This window comes from Protomyctophum parallelum, assembly GCF_964188405.1.
Source record: "Protomyctophum parallelum genome assembly, chromosome: 4".
Taxonomy (NCBI): domain Eukaryota; kingdom Metazoa; phylum Chordata; class Actinopteri; order Myctophiformes; family Myctophidae; genus Protomyctophum; species Protomyctophum parallelum.
The window spans coordinates 27,282,138-27,305,131 of NC_139700.1; the positions used below are offsets into that span (position 1 = coordinate 27,282,138).

At 41.9% G+C, this 22,994-nt stretch overlaps 1 protein-coding gene across 4 annotated transcripts in view; it reads right to left on the minus strand.

Moving 5' to 3' along the window:
- The window catches only part of btbd11b (BTB (POZ) domain containing 11b), a 143,122-nt gene that overhangs the window by 38,863 nt on the left and 81,265 nt on the right, over positions 1-22,994 (minus strand). For all 4 annotated transcript variants that reach the window (XM_083763370.1, XM_083763369.1, XM_083763368.1 and 1 more), the window contains exon 3: positions 1,352-1,556. In XM_083763370.1, the coding sequence (XP_083619496.1) occupies positions 1,352-1,556 (205 nt within the window). The remainder of the gene's footprint in view (positions 1-1,351; positions 1,557-22,994) is intronic.

A 22,994-nucleotide genomic window follows, 5' to 3' on the forward strand; every position in this document is an offset into this window, starting at 1 on the left:
GCTATTCGAAAATGGTCACAGCGTGTCACATCGCTATGTTCCGTGAGTTTGTAGATCTGCCATTTAAAAAAACCTTCAGTGTAAACGAGTGTTATAAAAGACCAGGGTAAGAGTATACGGTTACACCAGGGAGATGTCTGTCTGTCTGTCTGCCTGCCTGCCTGTAGTTCTCTGTGGAGGAAGGTATTCTGTACCACCAACCTGTCATATCTAATGTCACGTCTATGTACAGTAGTGGTCTGTGTGTGGCCTGAAGAGAGATGCAGTGTGGTTTTCATAAGGGTGCTACTGTGTCATTTGTCATTACAAAGCTTTTGACACAGCTTTAATCTCGTTAGCATCAGTTCAGTCAGACAACTCACGAATAGATTAAACAATATTTATTGCAGAATGAGTAATGAGTGTGCATATGATATTTGACTTGGCGTTCGGCTCTGCTGGATTTCTCCCTGCTCGGCATGATTAAGCAACATCATAAAACATAAGAGCAGGGAGATAGATATACAATAACCCCCCCATGGGGAGCATAGATAGCAGAGCCCACCGGTGGTGCTGGGGTGGTGGTGGGAGAAAACATCACGTACAACCGGGAACCATGAGCAGAGGAAGGCAGGAAGAGCATGGAGTCTAGTGAGCATCGGCGAATGACGTGTGAGACTTGCACACACGTATACTCCCACATAGTAATGCAGCATGTTAACCCCTTGAGCATAGTATGGGCCTTTGAGCATGGCAAGAACCTCCCTTGAGGTTGACTGACTGAACTGACTCCGCCGCTCCGCGAGCTGCGTTTGATTTATCATTGGGTGAACTCTTTCTTCTGTTGGAAGGATTAACCACTAAGCCCTATACGTACTCTACTTTGTTGTACGGAGTAGCGAAAATAGCAGATATAAAAGCTCACAATGTGGCATGTTGTGATCTGCTTATTCATGAGATTTTGGGAAAGTGTGATATTTGGGGATTTTTATTTTATTTCCACCTGCTCAAAATAGGGATGATGGGTTTAAAGTGGTTAATTGATACAGATAATTGAACTGGTGCCGATATATATTTTGTAAAGGATGGCACATAATACATTTATATATCTGCGTTGATGCAGAGGTCTCTGTTTGTGGACTTATTGCAGTAGACCTGTGAAATGATCCATTTGGGTACTCAATAGAGTGATCCATTTTCAAATCAAAGTGGAAATAAATAAATACAAATGAACACACAACAACTAATGTTTGAACATTTTCACTTAATGCCTGGGTCACGTTGGCTGCGTAGTGTCAGGGTGTACCATTGGCGATACCGATGTGGTCAAATAAAGCCACATAATGAGTGGATATGAGGGCCACATCCTCACCTCTCCGTCTGTAAGGTGACCTTGGAGGGCTCCACGTTGGGGTTCTCCCACTCCAGCTGTGGACAGTGCATGAAGTAGCACAGTGTGTAGATGGCCTCCGGGGCCCAGTGGACCGCGCCGTTCTTCTGGTGGAGTGGCGTCCCGTTGCTGTGGTTCCTCATGTGCAGCGGCAGGAGGTGGTGCATCGCCCGCGACACCAGGTCACCTGTATGCACACAAAGACACACACACACACACACACACACGTACGTAAGCACGGCCGCACAGAACACACAGGGTTAACAAGCGTGCAGGCAGCGGTACATTCATGCAGGAACACAAATACGCACGCACGCATGCGCGCACACACACGCATGCGCGCACACGCGCGCATGCGCGCACGCACGCACACGCACACACACACACACACACACACAGAAAGAAAGGACAAGGTTATTTTTGAATCGTGGCCTTTAAGAATGAAAGAGAATTTTTCTCATATTTCTCAGTCCACTGGGAGCTTATCCTGTCAGAGCATATCAAGAGTTTCCAGCGACGGACGTTAAGGAAATGAGTAGCTAAACAGGGTGGTGTCCATGACTGAACCGTCTGAAAAAATGTATATGGATAAACATGAGCTACTCTCTTAGCCACGCTCTCTCTCTCATTTCCTTTGAATAATTCCACAGTACTTTAAGTCATCTGGTTGGGTCTAAATGTCAATGTTTGAGAGGACTTCAATGCTTATAAACGCTTGCCTTGCCAATTAATTTCATTCCATGCGACAGGACATAATTATTTCCTCTTACATCAGAAAATGAGTCCTAGTTTGGACAGACAAAAAGACAGAGAGAGAGAGAGAGAGAGAGAGAGAGAGAGAGAGAGAGATTTCACTAATAGCAGAGGAGCACACAGGTCATAGTTAATTTATCCATTTCTAACAATTTGGATACATTTGCAAACTCTCAGGGTTAAATTAACAATGGCGATGTACTGTTTAGCTTGTTGAAAGCATTATTGTTGCAGTGCGGACTTGCAACCTTGTGTTATTATTATTAGTGCATGGATTCAAATCACTCTCATAGTAGTCTACTGAGATTTCTGTTTGCCCCTCTCTATCCAGCTTTATCCCTCTTGACTTTGATGTCATGTGATGAACTGAAACATCTAAAGAACATCTATTATGCACCATCCAAAGAACACCATCAGATTTTCTACAGTACACCATTCAACTAACCTATCCAAGACCAAGTGATGGGACAGTCACAAATACAGTAAAAACAATGAAAAGAAAGAGAAAGAAAGAAAGAAAGAAAGAAAGAAAGAAAGAAAGAAAGAAAGAAAGACAGACAGACACAACGTGCATTTGGTCATTCAAAATGAATGAATGAATTGCTTAGCATCATAATTATGGCAGTTGGTGGCTGCCAAGATTCCATTTAGTTTGAACAATGCGAGAGGCGTGTGTGTGTGTGTGTGTGTGTGTGTGTGTGCGTGTGTGTGTGTGTGTGTGTGTGAAGGACGGCATGAACAGGACAGATCATTCATGCAACAAAACAGCGTAAATCTTTCAGCTTTCTAGGGAGAGAAATGTGCCAAGCTGATGAAGACTAGGACACAAGATAAGATAAGATAAGATTAGATTAGATTTGGATAAGATGACCAAGCCTTTATATATCCCCAGAGGGAAATTCAGCTGTCATACTATAGCTGTAGCTGCAGCAGTACTGTATCGTGAGAATGAAACACAGGAGGGGTACAGCCCTTTTAGACCTGAGGCCGGTTTAAAAAAGAAGGCCTCTAAACAGCTCCTTTGGTTTTCTCACCAAGAAAAAATCCTTTCTTGGCAAGAGAAAATTGCTAACTCCAAAGGCTGGCCCAGCAACTCCAAGATGGAAGCCTTTTCGTTTTTATTTGTATTTATTAAACATGAATGCAGAGACTACCCCAACCCCAGAGGAGTTCAAGATGGCCCAGGCATGCAGGACTTGGAAAAAGATACATCAATGTTTCCAAGGAGATGAACGTTGATTGATTACTTTATTAGTCAGTAATGTAAACAGCACATGGTACAGTAAGACACAGGGGGACACTGGGAGGCACTGGGGAGGCACTGGGGAGGCACTCAGGGGGACACTGGGAGGCACTGGGGAGGCACTCGGGGGGGACACTGGGGAGACACTGGGGAGGCACTGGGGAGGCACTGGGGAGACACTGGGGAGGCACTGGGGAGGCACTGGGGAGGCACTGGGGAGACACTGGGGAGGCACTGGGGAGGCACTGGGGAGACACTGGGGAGGCACTGGGGAGACACTGGGGAGGCACTGGGGAGACACTGGGGAGGCACTCAGGGGGACACTGGGGAGGCACTGAGGGGACACTGGGGAGGCACTGGGGAGACACTGGGGAGGCACTCAGGGAGGCACTGGGGAGGCACTCAGGGAGACACTGGGAGGCACTGGGGAGGCACTCAGGGGGACACTGGGAGGCACTCAGGGGGACACTGGGAGGCACTCAGTGGGACACTGGGGAGGCACTCAGTGGGACACTGGGGAGGCACTCAGGGGGACACTGGGGAGGCACTCAGGGGGACACTGGGGAGGCACTTTGCAGACACCGGGCAGACACTGGGGAGGTACTGGAAATTTTATATCACACACACCATGATTCACTAGGCCCCTCAAAAAAAAAAAAACAGCTTGGCATGGCGCGATTTATTTCAAGCATGGCGCAGCGCCATGCCAACAACATTGTGCAGGAAACCCTGGCACTGCTGTATGTACAGTACATGCACTATGCAGCCCTGTAGTGCTGCATGTACAGTATGTGCACTGGTTATTAATATTTGGTTATGTGTGGCTTTCTGGAAGAAAAAAAAATGTTTACGTTTAGGCACCCCTGCGATCGTCACACTTTTTCTGTTACAAACTGACCCCGGCCCCCATCAGAGAAGGGAAAAGTTATGTGGCCCTCACAGGAAAAAGTTTGGGGACCCCTGTCGTAGAGGAAGAATGGATGGGGAAGGATCAACATATGGTTCTGACATATATCCATAATGGAGATCTATGGGTTTGAGGTTTGAGGTCAGATGTAGAGTTGCTGGCCAATATTGATGACATCAGGGATGTCCATATATGGGCTAAATTGCGACAGCAGATCGCATTTACTACAACATCAGGGATCTCCATCCCTGATGATATCACGTAAAGTCACGTGACCTGGGCACCATATATGGGGGATTTCCCATGTATGGGGATTTTGAGTGATACACTGATGGACAAAAACGTACGATTTCATAGTAAACAATTAATTTCTTTTTTGCATCTACTGTTAATATTATCTCCATTATGACCACGGATAAGCACTTTTTTTCATTTCAGCTCTTTAAGAGTAAAAGCCAAGAACTAAACAAAGAGCAATAAGAATTGACCCTGAGAGAATACTGAGCTGCTGGCTCTAGATCTACACGGGATCTCTGCATGAGTACACTATGTACAGTCTATCGATAAATTAAATACAAGTGAATATAATGAATAAATATAATTAATTTAATATCTGACGCAATGTGTGAAATCATGACAAGGCCGGCAAAACTGTGCACGCATGCACATTCATTATTAAGAGGAGACCCAATAGGTTATCTCCATCCCTCTTTCCCTCTCCTCGAGCAAAAGAGGCTGCAAACGAGGCTCTCTAGAGCATTTTGGTAAGGGGAGCCTTGGAACGCCAACTCAGAGACAATGCAGCAGCAACAGCCATCCTCATGTCTTATTTATTCAGACCGTGACATTTTCTTGAGGGAGATTGGAAGGCAGACAGAGGAGACAGACAGGCCGCCGCTGGGCAAAGAAAGGCAGATTATTGCTAAACGCACATAGCCAAAATGAGTGACGTGCCAGCACTTTAACACACAGTGTGAGATTACTTCCATTTCTAAGGGAAATATGGTCACAGAAACTACTGCTACATTGTAACTGTTAAAAACAGGCACCTGGGTGTTCCTTATTTTAGTATAGTGGGGCAAAACCCTAATCTAAGAGGGTCAGATTTTATTTTTAATCGGAAAGGCGAGAGAAGAACTAACAAGAGTGAGGGAAGGATTGAGCTAAAAAGTCAATAGCGTTTCCATTATAACATTTGAAGGTCTGTAATCAATATCTCATCCCAGGTAATTAACGACAGCAAAAGAGGCGAAGGGCATCAAGAAAATCTCCTTTTTGTCAGGTATCACAGTTTTAACAATGAGTGGAGCAGCATTCTTCTAGTATAATAGGATATTTCTCAAACGATGCTTTGAAAAGCCTTGGATATGATCTGAGGCCTGAAGTCCTTGTGCAAAAGCACCGCTTTCATTAACAACAGGAATTTATGAGAGTTGGCACGTTTAAAGTAAATAAACAGCCATCAAGTGCCCACATACGGCAATAACCTCTTATTATTACATCTCACAGTGTGATATCCATTTAATGTTTAATGTAAGACAGCATTCTCTCTTGCCATGCATAAGCAATTAATTCAGGTTCCCTGTGGAGCAATTACACAGTAGCCTGTACAGTATGTAACCACATTGTATCTATCACTCACTTGGGCATTGATGAATGTGCACCGACTGCTTTATGCACGGCCTGCAGAGACGCATGCTGCCATAATCCTAGTGTTTCAAGGATTTGCTGCTACACAACCATGACTTTGTTTAATGGCCACTGTTGGCCAATCCGACTCGGCACGATGCTGACCTGCTCCCAGCCACCCATTAAAAAAGACGCAGTACTGTTAGCCAACATGCACGTTTTGTTAAGAGCATGCAAGTGTTAAGACATTGCACTAAAACAGAAATGACAGAATGTTTGAGACAGCGGGAAAGGCCAAAAGGAAGTACCAGCAAAGGCAACAGCTCAAAAAGTCATGCTTGTAGCCTCATCCTCTCCGGATCTGAGACGACGTCACCAGACGTCAGCCAATGCCATCAGTGGAACTCCGGCCAAGAGAGAACACGTGTAGAGTACATAATGACTCAGCAGTTTACCCCCTGGCTCCTTATAACAGCAGCTTCTCTACCAAGCATCACTAGGAACCAGTGTGCTGTAGTACATACTGAGGTACTCTTACATGTACTTTACTTGAACATGTCCATTTCTCAATACTGTATACTTCTACGCCACAACATCTCATTGGCAAATATTGTACTTTGTACCCCACTACATTGATTTGAATACTTAATACTTAATTTGGATTATTATTACAAAACGTACATTACCCAATTAAGCCCAATTTGATTCTTTGGCTATTCTTCAAAACTATCCAATTAAATCTACAAGCAAGAATATTTCAACATTGTGATATTGCTATTGTTACCAAACCCATTAAAACCGGGAAAGCATCTGTGTCATTTTAGTTTTAGCGTTGGCTATAAAAAATGGCAGATCTACAAACTCACAGCGTGTCACTTTGTGCCGCGCTGCGAGCTTGTACATCCGCTTTGTTTTTTGTTTCGTTTTAGTTTTTCGAAAAGATATTTAAAGTGTGAGAACTACTGATTTAGAAGGCATTTGTAGAATCAGCCTCAGGTCAATTAACCCATTAAAACCAGGACATTTTAGATTTTTGCATTGGCAATAAAAAAATAGAAGACATAGAAGCATATACAAGCGAGCTTGTACATTTTTGAACATTTTAGAAAAATCTTGAAAGTGTTGTCATTTTGAATTAAGACAAAGTTTGAGAACTACTGGTTTGGAAGGCATTTGTATGAGTACTTCTTCCACCAGTCACCAGGAAAACAGAGATGGGGGGAAGGCTACACGGCGTCCCTCTAACGACAGAGACTAATGGTTTGATTTGATATGGCAACCCTTCATACAACATCTGGGATAGATCGCCAGCTACAACACTGCTGCTAAATGATGACCAATATATTCTGTAGTCGCTGCCCCATTCTGGATCTCAGGGTTTTAGTTATTAGGGGTGTCTTTGTTTTTTCTTGTATGTTTTTTCTTTTTCTTTTGTATTGTTTTGTTTTATGTATATAGTAATTAATCATTTTCCTTTCTAAAGTACCCACCTACAGTATAGCCATATTACCCTGACGTGTTATTGTTACTGTCTGTCATGTATGTATGTATGTATGTATACATGTATGTATGTATGTACGTACATATGTATGTATGTATATACGGTATGTAAAAAAAAATGGGTATGTTTATTCTGTACATATGCAACAGCTATACCAACCTCTCCCTGACCTGAGATCAGATTCTAAAAATGTCTGTTTGAAAATGACAGTTTTCTGAAAAAGCTATGTTTCTACAAGCTTGTAGCGCGCCACTCGGTGGCGCGCTATGAGCTTGTAGATCTGCTATTTTTCAATAGCTAAAGCATAACGTAATGCTAACACCAAAAGGGGTTCCCGCCTAAAATGGGTTAATAAAAAGTAAATAAAATAAAAGAGACTAATGGTAGATAATGGACCGTCTTCCACCAGTGACTAGGACAACAGAGATGGGGGGAAGGCTCCACGGCGTCCCTCTAACGACAGAGACTAATGATAGATAATGGACCATCTTGCTGTGCTCTGTAGAGATGTTATCAGAGCATGAAGAAAGCTCTGGGTGCAGTGCTGGAAGAAGTACTCACATTTGTTACTCAAGTAAATCACTGTAGAAATACTAATAGTTACAAGTACAACAAGGCCTGTATTCGATGCGATCAGCTATTTCCATATAGAGCTTTACCTGATTAATGGATGGAGTCACTCTGCCCTTTAACTTGCTTCTAAGATGTTAGCGGAGTAGAAGTATAAAATATTTAAAAATGGAAATACTCAAGTAAAGTAAAAGTACCTCAAAATTGTACAGATATTTTATTTACTTACTTTCCATCACTGCCTGGGAGCAGTGAGAGGAAGTGGTGATAAGTGCTATACATCACAGCTGTAATGAAGCGTTAATCACATGTGACCGGGGACAGTGGTTTAATATACAAGGGGGCCATGGTAATTTTTCAGTTCTTTACATATTATGAAACTGCACACTGTAACCTTTCATATGATGTATTGCTCATTGAAATTGGGGGGAAATGAAGAAGATATGACTTGTTGAAACTTGTTGAATTGGAAACCTCAAAGTAAAGAATTTGCCCATCTAAGATTTCAGCAGTGATCTATGACTTTAGGGGGCGCTGTTTTCCCTTCATTCCTCCATTATTCAACCAGCAGTTTTGCCATGTCTGCTTATTATAATTAGTTGGCCTTGTTTCTAAAGAAAGAAAATGCATAGGCCTACTGTACCAATTTTATAATAATTTATAACCTGTTACTAAAAATTTATTTGACAAAAATAAAGTGTAGTTGATTATTTGGGCTTGTTTTTATGTAAATGTTCCAGATGAGTAGCCTACAAATAAAATAGCTATATTAGCCTGTTATTAGTGTGGTTGCCTGAAGGCAACCATACTATTGTTTTTGTGACCTTTTATTATTATTAGTGTGGTTGCCTGAAGGCAACCATACTATTGTTTTTGTGACCTTTTATTATTGTTGTTTTTATTATAGATAAACTTTATTTTGTCGCGTTATACCTCCCACAGTTTTTGTCGCACGCACTCGAGCCATATGTCAAAACGACGGGCTACATCGGGAATCGTGTGCGTGTATTTTGCTAAGACATTTGTTGAATAGTTTAATTGATATGAATTAATTAGTGCATTAAATTGCCCCATAGACATGAATGGGAAAATGCAAAGACTCACTTTCAAGTATTTTTTCCTCTGAGACCGTAAGGGCTATACATACAAGACTTGGAGGAGAGATTCATAATAATTACTAAAATTAATTACCTTAGAAGTATATCGGTCGGCCTCATGGTGGCGCTATAACAGCCAACTTTACGTTTTGGGGTATAACTCTTGAACCGTAGGTCGTAAAATCAAAATGTTTTTTTCCCTGGATTTCTTGGGTCATGACGCATCTCCCCATATAGGCCACGCCCATTTCCGTCTAGAACGAATTTGCAGCAAATTAGCATTTTCTTCAAAACACACTTTTTGCTCCTCCTCCTACAGATTTTGTCCAAATCTCACAGAAATCGGTACACATGATCTCGGGATCTATCCGATGAAAACAGCACAGTCAGAATTTCGATATTCCATATCGTTCGTCCGTAATCAGCTTCCAAAGTTAGTGGGAGGGGCCTATTTTACAAAAAAATGCACAAATCACGAACGGAAAGTCCAATCCTCCCCAAATTTGAATCACATGTTTAGGATGGACTAATCAACACAGAGTCAAAAGCAATTCCATTTCCATCCATAGGGGGCGCTACAATTGCAAAAACAATTACCCGTTTGTTGCAAAAACACGATTTGGGGGGGGAAATCCCCTTTGAATGACTTACGCATGATCACAAAGGGTGACTTGACATTGTAATTGGCTGGCAAAATTACTGGGAGGGGCCTATACCCCTTTGTTGCAAAAACATGATTTTGGGGGGGAAATCCTCTTTGAATGACTTATGCATGATCACAAAGGATGACTTGACATTGTAATTGGCTGGTATAATTACTGGGAGGGGCCTATATCAGCCAACCTATCCGATTTCAACAGCACAGTCAGAATTTAGATCTTCTGTATCGTTCGGTCGTAATCGTCTTCCCAAGTTAGTGGGAGGGGCCTATTTTACAAAAAACGCCACAATTCACGCACGGAATGTCCGATCCATCCCAAATCTGAATCACATGTCGAGGGTGGTTTCATCAACGCAGAGACGAAAGCGATTCCATTTTCGTCGGGTGCGATGTGGGCAACCACACTTTGCAATTTCCCAGAATTGCCTCTTTCTAGTTCTTCTTTTTATTATAGATAAACTTTATTTTGCCGCATTATACCTCCCACAGTTTTTGTCGCACGCACTCGAGCCATATGTCAAAACGACGGGCTACATCGGGAATCGTGTGCGTGTATTGGGATAAGACATTTGTTGGATAGTTTAATTGATATGAATTAATTAGTGCATTGAATTTCCCCATAGACATGAATGGGAAAATGCAAAAACTCACTTTCAAGTATTTTTTCCTCTGAGACCGTAAGGGCTATACTTACAAGACTTGGAGGAGAGATTCATAATAATTACTAAAATTAATTACCTTAGAAGTATAACGTTCTGCCTCATGGTGGCGCTATAACAGCCAACTTTACCTTTTGGGGTATAACTCTTGAACCGTAGGTCGTAAAATCAAAAAAAAAATTCCCTGGATTCCTTGGGTCATGACGCATCTCCCAATATAGGCCCCGCCCATTTGCGTCTAGATAGATTTCCCGCCATTTTGAATTTTCTTCAAAACACACTTTTTGCTCCTCCTCCTACAGATTTTGTCCAAATCTCACAGAAATCGGTACACATGATCTCGGGACCTATCCGATGAAAACAGCACAGTCAGAAATTCCATATTCCATATCATTCGTCCGTAATCAGCTTCCAAAGTTAGTGGGAGGGGCCTATTTTACAAAAGATTGCACAAATCACGAACGGAAAGTCCAATCCTCCCCAAATTTGAATCACATGTTGAGGATGGCCCAATCAACACAGAGCCAAAAGCAATTCCATTTCCATCCATAGGGGGCGCTACAATTGCAAAAACAATTACCCGTTTGTTGCAAAAACACGATTTTGGGGGGGAAATCCCCTTTGAATGACTTACGCATGATCACAAAGGGTGACTTGACATTGTAATTGGCTGGCAAAATTACTGGGAGGGGCCTATACCCGTTTGTTGCAAAAACATGATTTTGGGGGGGGGAAATCCTCTTTGAATGACTTATGCATGATCACAAAGGATGACTTGACATTGTAATTGGCTGGTATAATTACTGGGAGGGGCCTATATCAGCCAACCTATCCGATTAAAACAGCGATCTTCTGTATAGTTCGGTCGTAATCGTCTTCCCAAGTTAGTGGGAGGGGCCTATTTTACAAAAAAACCCACAATTCACGCACGGAATGTCCGATCCATCCCAAATTTGAATCACATGTCGAGGGTGGTTTCATCAACGCAGAGACAAAAGCGATTCCATTTTCGACGGGTGCGATGTGGGCAACCACACTTTGCAATTTCCCAGAATTGCCTCTTTCTAGTTAGTGTGGTTGCCTGAAGGCAACCATACTATTGTTTTTGTGACCTTTTATTAGTGTGGTTGCCTGAAGGCAACCATACTATTGTTTTTGTGACCTTTTATTATTATTAGTGTGGTTGCCTGAAGGCAACCATACTATTGTTTTAGTGACCTTTTATTCTTTTCATTATAGATAAACTTATTTTGCCGCATTATACCTCCCACAGAGCCATATGTCAAAACGACGGGCTACATCGGGAATCGTGTGCGTGTATTTTGCTAAGACATTTGTTGAATAGTTTAATTGATATGAATTAATTAGTGCATTAAATTTCCCCATAGACATGAATGGGAAAATGCAAAAACTCACTTTCAAGTATTTTTTCCTCTGAGACCGTAAGGGCTATACATACAAGACTTGGAGGAGAGATTCATAATAATTACTAAAATTAATTACCTTAGAAGTATATCGGTCGGCCTCATGGTGGCGCTATAACAGCCAACTTTACCTTTTGGGGTATAACTCTTGAACCGTAGGTCGTAAAATAAAAAATATTTTTTCCCTGGATTCCTTGGGTCATGACACATCTCCCCATATAGGCCACGCCCATTTGCGTCTAGATAGATTTCCCGCCATTTTGAATTTTGTTCAAAACACACTTTTTGCTCCTCCTCCTACAGATTTTGACCTAATCTCACAAAAATCAGTACACATGATCTCGGGACCTATCCCATTAAAACAGCACAGTCAGAATTTAGATCTTCTGTATCGTTCGGCCGTAATCGTCTTCCGAAGTTAGTGGGAGGGGCCTATTTTACAAAAAACGCCACAATTCACGCACGGAATGTCCGATCCATCCCAAATTTGAATCACAGGTCGAGGGTGGTTTCATCAACGCAGAGACAAAAGCGATTCCATTTTCGACGGGTGCGATGTGGGCAACCACACTTTGCAATTTCCCAGAATTGCCTCTTTCTAGTTATTATTTGTCTGCAGAAAATAATGTATGCCAGTGTCCAGGGACAAGATTTGTATTGTTAAATGCTTCGGCTATTTTCGCTTATTTTGGGCTTGTTTTCATATACCGGGTTGCTTATTTCTCAGAACCTGATAGCTTTTTATCTACGTTTAGCATTATATTGATATCAATCCTGTAGCTAAAACAAGTACATATCGTGCTATATTACATATCGATGTGATCTGCGTTTTTATGACCTTAATTTTCATGGCAGGTACATTCCAATAACCTGACTTTGCCAGATGGGGGCGGTATTGGGTAACCATGTTCCCCAACACCACAACCATCTGGGACCTCTCAGGGAGTTCAGCTAACACCGAACCGCTCCCGGTTCAAACCAATCAGCGTGAGCTAAGGGCGGGATATGTGCGAAACCGGATGTGAAGCTATATAGACACGTCAATATGATTGGTTGTGTTTGCACTCCCACACGGTGATAGACAGACGGTCCCATCCAATCATCTACCAAGTATCTTGAAAAAAAGGAACAGCCCCGTCATCGAATTTGCTTCCGCGATCCCAGATCCCAATAAGCTGTGAAACAAATTTGTGTAGCAAGCTTCTTGGATCTGGCAGCGTCAGGTTAACATTCCAAAGCAACTAATAATAACCACGTTATGGTGACAATGTTACAATGTTTACATTAAATTAATCAAAGTCTTCTTCTTCTGCTGAAACAGGAAGCCATTTCAACATGTTCCTTTGTTCTGATTCACCAGTGCCCCCATCTGGAACATTAGCTTTAGGCGGACCGAAAATAAACACACTTTTTACAAAATACGATGGTTAATACTTCTTTCTCTGCTATTTCTGTTAGCCAGTTAGTAAAAGACTAGTATTATCTTCAAAAACGATTGTGTACAAAAAAGCGGATTTTAGCGGAATTTGCATACTTTGAAAGGAAAGCTGATTTTCTGATTAGCATTGGTTAGCATTGCTTAACCCAATGGTTAAAACATTAGACATAGTGACTTGTTTAAGCAATTACAACGACTTAATGACACTAAAACGACTTTCTGATGGAATAAAAACATTCTTTAACATTCCAACTGTGTTAATGTGGCTAAAACGAAAACCACGAAAGAATGTATTTCGTTCAATTGTGAAGTTATACTATTGCCGACTTGTGGTTGAAATCACTGGCACTGGTCAGTCCACCTACAGTATGATTCACCAACATGTGGATCAACATACTGTAGAACAGTGATTCTCAAACATTTTCATGTCAAGGACCTCTGAATTTGTGTTCAAAATTAGTATGTGTTTTTTTTTTTCAAGGTTTTTTCAAAATAATTTGAAAACAGCTGTTTTCGAATAGCCAAAGTATAAAATGTGGTTAAAGTGGTTAAACTGATTTCACTGCTATATTACCTAATTTGGTTGGGGACACTCCACAAGTTCCGCACTTTGAGAACCATAGCTCTAGACAATCTGTTTTATTGCACAGTACTGTAAGTAAAGCATAATAATTACCCTGTGAATAGAACAGAGCTTTTACAGTGCAGTACTGTGTTCCACAACATGTCGAGCCTCTGACGTTTCTGGGAACACGTTTTTTGCCACTGGGACATGAGAATATAGTTTGAGGCAACGCCTCTTGTGTGAAAAAGGGGGGCGCGCCGACCACATAATCGCAGTAACAAGGTCGGAAATCTAGCATCTGCTCCAGCTTAGACTTGCCCCATTCACATAGAACCAGAATTGGTGTGCAGTCAAACCCAGCTCACTGTCCAATTAGTTTGTATTCAGTCCAGGTGTGACTGATTAAATCAGCCATCACCCACACACCACAATCAAGAAAGCTTAAGAAGGAAAAGATGCAAACGTCATGGTGTCACGTGACTGGACCCACCACGCCCCCATGTGCCAAAACTCACACTGGAAGTTCGATGAATACATTGCAGTGGATGGGAGACCGCTGGACATCTTGTAAACAAACATTATTTATGAACGATAGCGACCTTTGTCATATAATCGGTCCAGGAATATAATAGAAGACATATCACAGATTGTTTTCCGACTGGGTGTTTTTCGACTTGCTAACTGTTTAATTTTATTCAGGAATTTAAAGAGCACATTACGGCTCTGGGCTGAATGGGCTTAACCTGACTCCGCCAGCTGGTGGCAGTATTGGTAATCATTGCACTGGAACACATTGCACATACTGCAGCTGACGGTCAACTGGTGGTGGCGGCACTGTTCTGCATCTGCGTGAGAAGAAATATGTAGGCATGTGAAGAAATATAACTAGTTTAAGGGTCGTTTATCAATAGAAGAACGTGAAGGGGGACTTGCGTCCTTGGGAAGAGTCCTCAAAGTTAACTTGTGGAGAAATGTCACTACATGATGATAAATGTCTTGGCAAATATGTGAATGAATAATTAATATATTAAAACCAAATTAACCAATGCTATCCAGCAGCTGGGTGTCGGGCTTTCCCAATCATTAAACTGTCAGCCAGACTTTGATAGGAAGCACGGATGCTCCGATGACTTAATTGTCTCTTGCGGTTTGAACGTGTTGTGGATGAAAATCACATACATCTTCTTTATGGAGATTAGATTGACACAGGGGGTGCTCTGAGCTCTGAAATTGATGACATTGGCATGCTGTGATATGCATTGGAATTACCTACAGTATGGATTTGTGTCTTCCTTTATTGGGACAATTGGTTTTAATTGAACCACTTGTCTTAAACCCTATTTGGTTGGCCAGGGCCCCCCCTTGGATCTATATTTTGTCCCTATTATTTTCCCTCTACACCAAATCTCTTCTCTGAAAATATAGTAGCTCACTGTGAGTCGCAACGTGACGCATTGTGCTGGAACTTCTACCTTCGTGACCCGACTCCGGATAAGTGCACAAAGATGCATGAATGTGTAAAGGATTGACCAAGGCTCGAAAGATCGGACCAGTGCAGGGATGCAGTTTTTTATATTTACCTTCACCACCAATGGAAAGTCAGCACAATATTCACAGTGTGCCTAGGCAGAGACGAGACGAAAACTGGCCAAAAATAACATTTCAATAATACAGGAAACTAGATAAAGTCCATATATGGGCATAAGTTAACTCAAATATGGCTAACCAAGGCAGATGATTTATTTTACGCAATTACCTAATATTTTACCATCAAAATCATATTCCATTCTGGGTACCCACTAATAACACACTACCCATACTGTACATCCACAAGACAATGAAAAACCAACATTTACCGTAACCCATGAAACCAAAGACCCCTCCTCCTCTACAGGGCACCTTCCCAATTAACAGGATCGCCAGCAATGCAGAAGAGGAGCTACAGGTGGCTAAAATATAATTCTACAGTTTCAATAAATAAATTAACATTTTTTAAATATTTGCATTCCTTCAATGTCCAACAGTGCATACTGTAGATGTACCAGTGATAAAAAAAAATGTCTACAGGGCACGGGCTGCCTCATGACAGTATGGATGGATGGGTGGACGTACATAACTACAGTAGTACACATTTTTGTTCTTTGGGTAATATGTATTTGCTGGTGCCTGGTTCTATTATGTAAACATAAATCATGAAGAATCAGTTTGGGTCTCTCTCTCAGGAATATAAGTGACAGAGATAGAATGTGCAACAAAATGTCCCCAACATTATCCCTGCTGGTGACGGAGAGCACAGCTGTGTTTAAGCCCAAAGTTATGTCATTGTGATTTGACCTTGTTTTCCAGTGGTACTGATATTTCCCAGCCATTTTTGTTGTATAGATTTACATATGGAAATAGCCTGCATGCGGGATATACGGTATCTTTTACCCATTGACAGCTCCAGGAATAGACTCTGCTGCCAAATGCAGGGGAATACTGAGTTACACAAACACTCCCCTCCACTTTAAACATGTCTTCTTCTTCTTCTTCTCCTTCTTTTTCTTCTCATGTATGTGGCCGCGAAACCCCATTTCAAAAATATTTTGTTCCGGGGACCCCCAGAAGCAAAGATTTGAGTAAATAAAATCACTTTGAAACAATAATATATTGAAAGATCTGCACACATTTTTAAGATTTTACCTTTGTGCTGTGCTACGAGCTTTCAGATCTGCTATTTTTGATGATGCTTTCCCGGTCTTAATGGGTCAAAGCAGGACATCACTGCATAACACTGATAACAGTGATAAAACTGGAAGCAATTGTTAAATGATGGTAAAAGAAAAAACAAACCCAGGGTTTTACGCTGCAATCATTTTGGTAAGGGGGCTTAAATATGATAATTTGGCATTTTGACTGAAAGGAATCGAGGCACTATTTTGGCAAATAAGCAGAAAACCGCCAAAACATGCGAGTGGAAATGCCACCCCTCCGTGTCACACTGTTTTTTACCAGACAACCGATTTATGACTGCTTTCCTCAACAACACGCTCAGATTCAGCTTGTAGTTTGTGTTTGCAAATTGTATCTGCAGCAGGTATGGGTACTATATCGGTATTAATTCGATATCGGAATTCGAATCTAGATAGTAGATCTGTTAGTTTGGATTTCTGAATATCTTTGAAAAAGCATCCATATTTTCAGGGGAACATTGGCCAAAAAATGCAGATCTACTAGCTCACAAGCTATTTTTGGTGTAGACTGAAAAAAGCAGTGAAAAGTACAGTTGCAACTCGGGTCCTTTTTCACTAAGACTAGTAGAGGGTTCAAGAAAATGGATATTATCATCACAATATCGATATCAAGGTAGAACATTTGGTCAAAACATTTCGTGCTATAGTATTTGATGTTGCCCATATCGCCCGGCCCGAATCTGTAGCTCTGAATGCCCCTGCCTCCCCTCGACAGTATTGATAATATTACCGGGGAATTAGTTCTGGCATTATCTTTCTTGGTGTTTGAGACTCTGTTTGCAGTGTAAACATTGCACAAGGAGTCCTTGCCTGACTTCTTGATGGGGTTCCAGAGGGTCTCCAGCTTATTAAATGATTATTGATATTTAGGAACCAAACAGAACCTTACGAGGGTCTGTAACTCCAAGAATGTACGAATGGAAAATGGGGGTCCAATGCAGTGGTTCTCAAAGGGGGGTCCATAAGATGGTTCCAGGGGACCCACAGCAAAATATGTTAATATAGGCTACCATTACAATCAGTTTAAAGGTGTTTTTCTCTCCGTGTTCTAAAGCTTCTTCAGATGAAATTGGAAAAACACTTTATTTTAGCCAGCAGATTGATTGCATGTCAAACATCTCACCTGCTCCCCCCCTCCCCCCCCCTCCCCCCCAGGGGCTGAAGCATAGGGGAGGGGCAAGGAGGAGAGTTGGCGAGATTTGTGGACAGTCACATCACCATCCACAGGCAGATCAGAGCTCTTGTTTGAGGCTAATTATTCAGAAAATCCCAGAACACAAAAAATCCACTAAATGTTCAAAGTAAAAAAAGAATCCCTTTTTTGTGCAAAATGTTGTGTCTGATCCTGACGTCTCCTCGACGTGGCGATACCATGACAACACCTTTTGTCTCTGTGAGAGCGTGGAATACTACGTTTCTCATTAACTGTTGGTTAATGAGAAAGATGGTTGGTTGAAAGCATTCTGTATGACTCATTATCATCATGTGACTCATACATTTTAGCCCTAATTTTATGAGATAGTCAGCCGAAAAACAGAATGCTGAGAGAAAAAGAGGACAACCTACATCACGGGAAAATCCTGAGTGCAACTCCGTACAATTGTAACCAAATGGACCCGTTGACCAATATATTTTGTACAAAACCCGTATAGCCTAGCGTCCATATTCTGGGGGTGAAAAAAGGTGTAGACCAAGTATAGAGCCAAAGACGTCCCTGGTCAACTAAGAATACATAGTGTTAAATCCTCAGTGTTCATTTATCCATTTGTAACAAAGAGTAAACAATCTCTCTAAGATAAATTAACACTAAGGTTTTATACAGTAGAGCTGTAATACAATAGAGCCGCGTGAGCCATTTGGTTCATTGCTGTCCTTGACCTTTGACCCTCACATTGATTGCACATACCGATTTAGAGATCTAGTGTGTAACGTGAGTGTAACGTTTCATGCCACTATAGTATGTTTTGTATTGATTGATTGATTAATTGATTTGGACTATTAGTCCAGGCAAACTAGCGTTTCAATCAAAAGTAATTGTAACAAAAGATTTTTCTTCACAGACCATTCCTATGAGGTCTCCAGAACAACATACTAAAAGTCCCAAGAAATCCCAGTTGGGGAAATATGTTTAATTGCATTAATCCAAAATGGCCGCCAATTGGGCTTATTTGGCCAATCTTGGAATACATTTTTGACCATCAGGTAATTTTAACAGATTTTTTTCTGCACAGACCATTTCTATGAAGTCTCCAGAACACCATACTAAAAGTCCTAAGTAATCCTAGTTGCAGACATATGTTTAATTGGCATCAATCCATGATGTCTGCCAATTGACACCATTATCAGAAATATTGCCATTCTTAGAATAAATTCCTGGCCAAGAGGTAATTGTAACAGGATTTTTTTCACCACACATCATTTCTTAGAGGTGTCTAGAACAACATACTAAAAGTCCCAAGAAATTCTGGTTGCGGAAATATGTTTAATTGCATTAATCCAAGATGTCCACCAATTGAGACTATTATAAGAAAAATTGCCAATATTAGAATAAATTCCTGGCCAAATGCTAATTGTAACAGGATTTCTTTCACCACACATCATTTACTCGGCATCAATCCAAAATAGCCACCACATTATTATAAAATGGCATACATTTGAATGATTTTAAGTGATTTATTTTGGGAATTTGTGCAATGTTTTTCACCATACCAATTGTTGGTTGACGAACTATATTACAAATGTATTAGTCAGAGTCCTACAAGAATTCAAGCTGCCGAGAGTAAATCCTCTGTATAAAATTGGAAACAAATTAGAACCTGGCAACTATACCACCTACCAACTAAAGTGCTATCAAGTCTAGAGACTAGACTAACGGGGGAACCGGGGAACATCTCCTCAGACTCCATTGTCCCGGTGTTGGTACTTTGCGCTCCTGAGTAGTTATTTTGTACATCCACATATGTTAGTGTGGGACGTCCTTGTGATCAATGCCTGTGTATTGGTTCCCACAGCACCAATTTGCTGGCTGGCAGTTCTTGATGCCAATGTCCTGCTACAGGTATAGTCTCATTCTCCTGGCTGACATTGTCTGGCTCAGGGTGGTATCCCCTCATACTGAATTGTAGGCTATACAGTGCTGTGTTACTATTCGCCCATTGGGCCATGGCTCATTCGTCCATGACTGGTAACGTATGTGCCTGTGGAATGGGGAACCCGGGTTCATCTCCCGCCCCGGCCGTGGCTACATTGGTGGCAGCGGTGTGTATGGTTAACCTCTACAAGTATGTTCCCGCAGGCGACACAGACCTTTATAGTAGTCGGCAGCTCTGTCAGTCTCCCTGGGGTGGAGGTCCCCCAGTCAGTCGAGCCTAGCTCCTGGCTGGCACGCGTGGACGCGCTTCCAGGTGGGGCGGACAACTGTAGGCTATACAGTGCTGCGTTACTACTCGCCCATTGGGCCATGGCTCTTTAGTCGACTGGCTACAGAATCTTGTTGGTAACATGTTGAGAGACTTCTGCAGGGTTGACTTCAGGGTCCATTCTGGTGTAGCACCCATCTAGAACCTTCTGGAGGGTTGGCTTCAGGGTCCATTCTGGTGTAGCACCCGTCTAGAACCTTCTGGAGGGTTGGCTTCAGGGTCCATTCTGGTGTAGCACCCGTCTAAAACCTTCAACAGGGTTGGCTTCAGGGTCCATTCTGGTGTAGCACCCGTCTAGAACCTTCTGCAGGGTTGGCTTCAGGGTCCATTCTGGTGTAGCACCCGTCTAAAACCTTCTGCAGGGTTGGCTTCAGGGTCCATTCTGGTGTAGCACCCGTCTAAAACCTTCTGCAGGGTTGGCTTCAGGGTCCATTCTGGTGTAGCACCCGTCTAGAACCTTCTGCAGGGTTGGCTTCAGGGTTCATTCTGGTGTAGCACCCGTCTAAAACCTTCTGCAGGGTTGGCTTCAGGGTCCATTCTCGTGTAGCACCCGTCTAAAACCTTCTGCAGGGTTGGCTTCAGGGTCCATTCTGGTGTAGCACCCGTCTAAAACCTTCTGCAGGGTTGGCTTCAGGGTCCATTCTGGTGTAGCACCCGTCTAGAACCTTCTGCAGGGTTGGCTTCAGGGTCCATTCTGGTGTAGCACCCGTCTAAAACCTTCTGCAGGGTTGGCTTCAGGGTCCATTCTGGTGTAGCACCCGTCTAAAACCTTCTGCAGGGTTGGCTTCAGGGTCCATTCTGGTGTAGCACCCGTCTAGAACCTTCTGCAGGGTTGGCTTCAAGGTCCATTCTGGTGTAGCACCCGTCTAGAGACTTCTGCAGGGTTGGCTTCAGGGTCCAGCATTCACTGCCATAGAGGAACAGACTCCACCGTTGCATAGAAGAAGCTGAGTTTGATCTCACAGGGGAGGTTGGAGGGAGATCCATACACTGACCATGCCGTTCAGGGACCTCCATGCAAGTGCCTTCCTCACTTTCAGATCTTGCTCCGTTCAGTTGACCCATGAGCCCAGTTACTTGAAGTCCTTGACTTCCTTCAGCACAGTGCCTCCTGTTGTTGTCAGAGGTGGATGTTCTGGTGAGATGTTATAGGTGATAACCTCCTATAGCAGCGTGATCTTGTAGATCGGCTGTTTTTGGTGCACACAGTTTTGCAGCATGACCTCGTAGATCGGCTGTTTTTGATGTCATTTGCATGTTTTTTGGACAACATCTGTAGGAGTACTGTTGGAAAAAAGGTGTGCTTGTTCCACGTTGTCGGAGAGCAGGCTGATGTTGTCCGCATAGCCTAGTCTAGTCTGTGCGGACAACAGTCTGTCAGGACTACTTTGGTATGTCGTCTCGAGTCAAATGCCTTTGAAGTCAATAGAACTGAGTATTATTATTATTATTATTACTATTATTACTATTATTATTATCATTATATTTGTAACTATTCTTATTTAGTTTCAGTTTTGGAAAGTAATTAATAGGTGAGTGGCAACTAAATTGTTTGTGTTTCTGGAAAAACGATTATTAATCTAACATTATTAATCTAACATTAAAGGTATATTCAGTGATTTCACTTAATTCAAATATCACTTATTTTTTTGTTTTGTTGTGATAATCCTCTCTACTATAGAGTGTGTTGACCATATAAGGAGTTCCTTCCTGTCCCCAGTTAACCCCTGGGGGTCAAAAAACCTTAGGTTTCGTTTTTGACTCTCTATCCTGATTGGACGAAAGGCTGGGTCCCACAGCCAAAAACGAAACCTAAGGTTTTTTGAGTGAAATCACTGAATATACCTTTAATCTAACATTAATGTTAGTTATAAATGTAATGCCCATTTGGCTTGTTAGCCTATAACGAACAAAGTGCTAAACAAAATGATGACCGTGTATAGGCCTACTGATGGCAGCGTGTTCTATAGTCTAGATAGAACATGATAATAACAGCCTTCAGTTATATTGGTTCAAAATGGCTAAAATACACAGTATTGTATCTGAATATCCTCAGCTCAAAATATATTTGGAAGTCAATTGAAATCTCAGACGAATGAAAATTGTGCCCGTCATAATTTGGGTAAATATTAGCGCGTTTTACATAGGCGTTTTACATAGATTGTGCATTACATTCACCAATTCACACACAGATGGTGGAGGGAACCATGCAAGGCACCAACCTGCAGATGCAATCAGGGGTTCAGCGTCTTGCTCAAGGACACTTTGTCACTAACTCTGGGGGAGCCCAGGTTCGAACTGGGAAACTTGCGGTTCCCATTCGGCCACACTACTTCTGAGCCTCTGCTGCTGAGCCACTAATTGGCAGACATCCTGCATGGATTGACGCCAATTAAACATATTTCCACAGCTAGGATTTCCTAGGACTTTTAGTATGGTGTTCTGATGACTTCATAGAAATGGTCTGTGAAGAAGGAAATGATGACCTCTTGGTATATGGCATTTTTTCCTGATAATAGTCCCAGTTAGTGGCCATTTTGGATTGATGCCAATTTAACATATTTCTACAACTACGACTTCTTGGGACTTTGTGTTCTGGAGACTTCATAGAAATGGTCTGTGAAAAAAAACAGTTTCAATTACTTATTGGTAAGGAATTTATTCCAATATTGGTAATTGGCCATGCATTCTTTTGAGAATATCTTATTGGTGGACATCTTGTATTGATGCCAATGAAACATATTTCCGCAACTAGTATTTCTTGGGACTTTTAGTATGTTGTCCAGGAGACTTCATAGAAATGGTCTGTGAAGAAAAAAAATCTGTTACAATTAACTCTTGGTCCGAAATTTATTCCAAGATTGGCCATTTTTCTCATAATAGTCCCAGTTGGTGGCTATTTTGGATTGATGTCAATTTAACCTATTTCTGCAACTACGATTTCTTGGGACTTTTGATATGTTGTTCTGGAGACTTCATAGAAATGGTCTGTGAAAAAAAAATCTGTTTCAATTACTTATTGGTAAG